At 27.6% G+C, this 5,493-nt stretch overlaps 1 protein-coding gene across 2 annotated transcripts in view; it reads right to left on the minus strand.

The window, feature by feature from the left end:
- The window catches only part of LOC107628934 (non-legume hemoglobin-like), a 7,953-nt gene continuing 2,642 nt past the window's right edge, over positions 183 to 5,493 (minus strand). Inside the window, exons 1-4 of one of the 2 annotated variants that reach the window (XM_016331578.2) lie at positions 2,352 to 2,549; positions 1,824 to 1,938; positions 1,446 to 1,559; positions 183 to 571 (exon numbers count right to left, since the gene is read on the minus strand). In XM_016331578.2, the coding sequence (XP_016187064.1) occupies positions 443 to 571; positions 1,446 to 1,559; positions 1,824 to 1,938; positions 2,352 to 2,446 (453 nt within the window). In that variant the 5' untranslated portion in view covers positions 2,447 to 2,549 and the 3' untranslated portion in view covers positions 183 to 442. Of the gene's footprint in view, positions 572 to 1,445; positions 1,560 to 1,823; positions 1,939 to 2,351; positions 2,550 to 5,493 lie in introns of those variants that run through there. The other variant, XM_021117946.1, reaches the window with a different exon arrangement.

Below are 5,493 nucleotides of genomic sequence, written 5' to 3' on the forward strand. Positions count from 1 at the left end.
TCAGTATCAGTATCATTTTAAAAATTATATCTAACAAATTTTAATTTCAAATCAATTTAATTACTGTAAAAATAAAAAATAATACTCAAAAAATATCTATTTAAAGTTGCTACGATGAAAGTGATATAACTAATATACTTACTTAATTTTCTTAGAGTATAGTTAGGAGTGGATAAGACGAGAAAAGAAAATAGAATAAACATATATAAATATTGGAAAAAAAAGTTGCTACTTGATTTAGTGAGTTAATTATTCTTAAATGCTAAATTGCTAACAACCTCTTTCCAAGGTATGAAACTCAAATAACATAACACAATAAAATATAATTAAGCACTCTCATAGGAATATCAATCTTATTCAATTTGAGTGGATTGGAAGAGAGCAATAGTCTTCCATATGCTAATTGATGAACGATGAGAGTTTAATTTCATTTCATTTAATTTCATTTAATTTGAGATTCAATGGATGCAACAAGGTGATCATAAGCTACTCCCCATGCATTGCTGAGTGCCGGTGACCATAATTCACCTGCTCCTTCTTTTATTGTCTCCAACAGTGCCTTCTTTGCCACCTTAATTACCAAACAATACCATATATCATTAATTCTTAGGGCCAAAATTACTAAAAAAAAAAATTAGGGACAACACTTTTATTAGAATTTGGTCAGTATTTAACTATAAAAAAAGATGAATAATCTCATACCATTAAAAATACTAATAATAATTATAAATCACAAAATTTGCTGTCCCCTAACACTCTTTTTATCATAATATTAAGAGTAATAATCCAAATCTATCGTTCTCTAAAAAAAGTTAGTCCAACACTTTAATTAGTTTTTAACAAATTTTATTTTTTAAATCAATTTTTAAATTAAAATTTTGTTTCATTGATTAAATGAGCTTTCACATTGGATTATATATTCATTAATATAGAGATATTAATTAATTTGTTACGTCTATTATAGAGAAGAATTTATTTTTAATTTTTTTTATCAAAATTATTTGACGTGAATATTAATTTGATAACAAAATAAAATGTTAGAAACTTATTTGATAATTAAAATTTGTTGAGAATTAAAGTATTCGACTAAATTTTTATGAAAATTAATGATTTAAGATATTATGACTTCATTAATATAGAGACGAATTTATTTAATTTTTTTATCAAAATTATTTGACGTGAATATTAATTTGCTAATAAAATAAAATGTTAAAATCATTAAACAACAAAAAATGATAAAAAAAAATTAAAATAAAATCTAATAATAATTAAAATTTAAAAGAACTAAATCCATATATCAGATATCAATAATGAATATAATTAAATACACATCTTTGATGAGTATTCCGGAAAAGCATGTTTATATAATCAACAATTAGATGTTATGTTCGATAAAAGTTTAAATTTAGTGATAAATTATAAGCTATTAATATGAGTAAATCCACCTGGAAATGCTCATGTAGTACACCAAATTTGAAATGAACAGCACCTAAATGTTTCAAGTCAGATTCATCCATGGCTTTTCCAGTTTTTCTGAGTTGAATTGCTGATTCACCAATCTGCATCATCAATAATTAAGATGTTCATAGTAAGTATAAACTTAACAAAATATTTGATAACAAAAAAAAATAGCCAAAACAGAATTTATCTTAATTAATGAATATTAAATAAGACAAATTTTGATTATTTATTTTTGTATTCTTAGTATTACCGTAAAATTAATTATACCAATAAGTGACTAAACTTAGTTATGTATGTAATTTTATATAAATTGATAGGTTGTCATTATTAATTCCATTACACAATTTAACATGAAAGCTTACCATGACAAAAACAATGGTGGCATGAGTCTTGAGCTTAGGATTTTGGTCCAACGGAACCTTTGAGTCTTTCAAATATGAGAACAATGCAGTAGCTGCTGGAGCAGCACTAAATATTCTGCAAATGAAGTTTATTCATAACCATTGATCAATTTTTGAGCATGAGTAAAACTGAAATCAAATTAGCAAAAGCAACTTTAATTAGTCACTATTAACTATTTTTTTATTATAAAATTATTTTCTAATTCTTACTTTTTAGAGAATTCGATTTAAGATTTGAGATTTAAAATTAAAAAAAAAAATTAACTGATATTGACTAAAAACAATTGATTTTCTAATATTGAATAGAAAAATGTTTTTTGAACATCTATATATTAGCTTTTTAATTGATTTCTATTTTTCATTTAATTAGTTATATATTATCTATTTTTAGTATTTTGTGAAAAAAGGTAAAAATCACAGTTGTGCTTAAAATAAAAAACAAAAATCGATCCGATTATTATAGGAGCTTTAGAAAGTTAATTAATTTACTTCAAAAAAAACTTGAGACCAAGGTCAGCAGAATTGTTCTTGAGAACATCCCATGAGTTGACAACAAGGGCTTCTTGCTCTTCAGTGAATTCCATTGATGATGATTACTAATTAAACCTAATTAATTATAAGGTCTTGTGTTTTTGTGAAGTGAAATAATAATGGATGAGAATAGTGCATAATATGGATTAAACACAAGGTATTTATATTATAGAGTGATAACTTAGCTAGTGTTTGGTGGAGAGACAAAGATAGAAAGATTGAAACTGAGAGACAGAGACTAAGAGACAAAAATTAAAATAAATCTCAGTATTTTGTTTGGTATAAAATGAGAGACAGAAATTGAAACAAGAATGAAATTCTAATTTAATTTGTACAAAGGAAAAATTTTGAATTAATTAATTGAAATGAGGATATTTTAGGTATAAAATATTATTAAAGTTTCAGTCTCTATCTCTAAAATTTTAGTCTCCTGTGTCCCTACTTTTTGGAGGTACTGAAATACTGAAATTTTAGGGAGAGAGACAGAAATTTTAATACCTATATCTGAACCAACAAATATAATACTGAGTCTCAGTCTCTCAATCTCTATCTCAGTATCTCAAAATAAACACTACCTTAGAGAGTACAATAATATAATAATGTAAGTAGCTGTTGGCTTTTCATGGCATGCAATAATGGAGCTAGCAAGAAGCCATATTCTTTAATATTATATGGTTGTGGCTGCCACGCTTTGTTAATTGTTATTTTAGATTAAGTTATTAATTAATTAATTAATTAATTGATTGATTGATTGATTATTGTTTCAGCATCATCATATGCCGAAAATACTAGGTGCTGTATGCGGCGAGGAGAAAAATAAAATAATGGTTTTGGCCAATCCTAGAACATGGTTTGAAATGTATATATCCATCTCTCATTGAGTTTTATTATTTTTCATTTCATATAGATTTTTTTAATCGTAGTCATGTTATTTAATTTTAACATTTGAAAATTGAGTGTTAATAAAAAATTAATGATTAAGAATTGAGTAAAAGTTAATTATATTTAATATTTATTAATTATTGTTATAATTAATAAATATTAAATAAAATAAATTTAAACTATTTCTTTTAATCTTTCTAAATATTACAAAAATGTAAATTGTGGTATATGTAATCTCAATTGCGATATCATAGCAATGATTAAATTACTAGCCATTATTAGTATATGTTTTAATTCCTTTTCTTCACAATTTCGTCTTCTTAGCAGAATCACAATATATATATCTTATTAATTATGGAGATAATATTTTAAATAGTTTCTAAAATTTTCAATTCGCTTTAATTAAATCCTTTACTTTTTAAAATGACTAAATGTATCCATTACTTTTAGAGATGTGAGTTTCTGTTAGTCTAAATATCATCAGCTATTTTAACGTTACTCATGTATACAATTAAATGCTAACTTAACTGTTTGCTGCAAGTTGACATGGATAAACAATAATGAATATAACTCAAATTAATACCCCAACTTTGTTTAAAATATTCATATTAGTCCATACATAATTATAAAGCCATAATTCTCAAATCTTGATCATCTTCATCATTTGTTCTTCCTCCTCTTTTTTAGATCTCCTCAAATTTAGACCTGCTCTTCCAACTTCCGTCATTCGCAAACCTTTTCTCCCCCTTAAGCCTGGCCTGTTCTCCTTCTTCCCACTTCCACCCTCCTTCCCCTTCTTCCTTTTTATCCCTTCCTCCGACCCTTCCTCGTGAATCTCGCCCTGTCTTTATACTCCTCTTTCGCCCCCTCGTCTTCGAATTTTGACGCCATTGACTGTCTCCCAGTGTCACCATTCTTAATGAGCCTCTTCTTGGACATCGACTTAGACGAATCGTTATCATAGACCGGAGTCTGCGAACACTTGCGATGTCGCCGATCACCACCGTCTCCTTCGTCTTCGTAATCGTCGAGGGGCGCATCGTCGTGGTGGGACTCGAGATTGGATTGAATGTCATCGTAGTCTATTAAAGGTTCTTCATCCCCATCACGGTACCTGAAAAAGCGGGTCCTCATCTCTCTGCTCTGGATTGGACCGGAGAGGAAGAAAGCCTTTTCAAAAGGTTCATCATTGCCTCTGGAAGTTGGCTGAATTAGGAGTGCGTTAAATGATAACGTAGTTACGAATCCATTTACGATACTTTTCAAGAGAAAAATCAACTACGGCATCAACGTCAAATTAAAAAATAGTTTTGGGAGTGGAGTTATTGACACTAACGGAGACACTGAAAATGGACTTGAAAACAGATTCAGTATGGATTGGGGAGAAGCGGAGGGCGGCAGAAGAGAAAGAGAAGAAGTGATCGAAATGAGAGGGTGAGAGAGTGGAAGAAGAGACGAGTGATGAAGATGAGCAGAATGATAACATAGAATACGCGAGAAAGAACAAATGATGAAGATGAAGATGAAAATTTGAAAGTTAGGGCTTTATAATTGTGTATGGACCAATATGAGTGTTTTAAACAAATTTGAAGTACTAATTCGAGTTAAATTTATTGTTTGTCCACGTCAACTTGTAGCAGCAAACTGTCAAGTTGGCACTTGACTACACACAGCAACAATGTTAAAACGACTGATAACATTTGGACTAATAGAGACTCGCGTTTTTAAGAGTGGGTGATGTATTTAGTCATTTTAAAAAGTGAAAGACTTAATTAAAATGAGTTAGAAATTTTAAGAACTATTTGAACCATGGAGAATGCTAGGTAAACAATGATAATTTTGAATAATATGAACAACCACCAATCACATCAAAATACACTACACTCTAATTTAATGCTACTAATTAAATTTAAGGTTAATTTACTTTTTTAACCCTATTAATTCACATTGTTAAAAAATATTGTTGGTTACCTATACTTTTCCTTGAACCATTATCTCTTAATTTATGTGTGTAAATTTTAAAAAAATATAGATACAAACTGTATTGATTTATGTATACAAAATTTTAATAAATATAAATATAAATTATATATTTTTATGTATAAAATATCTATAAATATGAATATAAATTATTGTTGATTAAATATTAGTCAAACATAATAATATTTATTAACCATATAATATTGTTCTATATTAAAATCATATCATATTACTACTT

Source organism: Arachis ipaensis, chromosome B03 (genome assembly GCF_000816755.2).
Source record: "Arachis ipaensis cultivar K30076 chromosome B03, Araip1.1, whole genome shotgun sequence".
In the NCBI taxonomy this organism is placed as follows: Eukaryota; Viridiplantae; Streptophyta; class Magnoliopsida; order Fabales; family Fabaceae; genus Arachis; species Arachis ipaensis.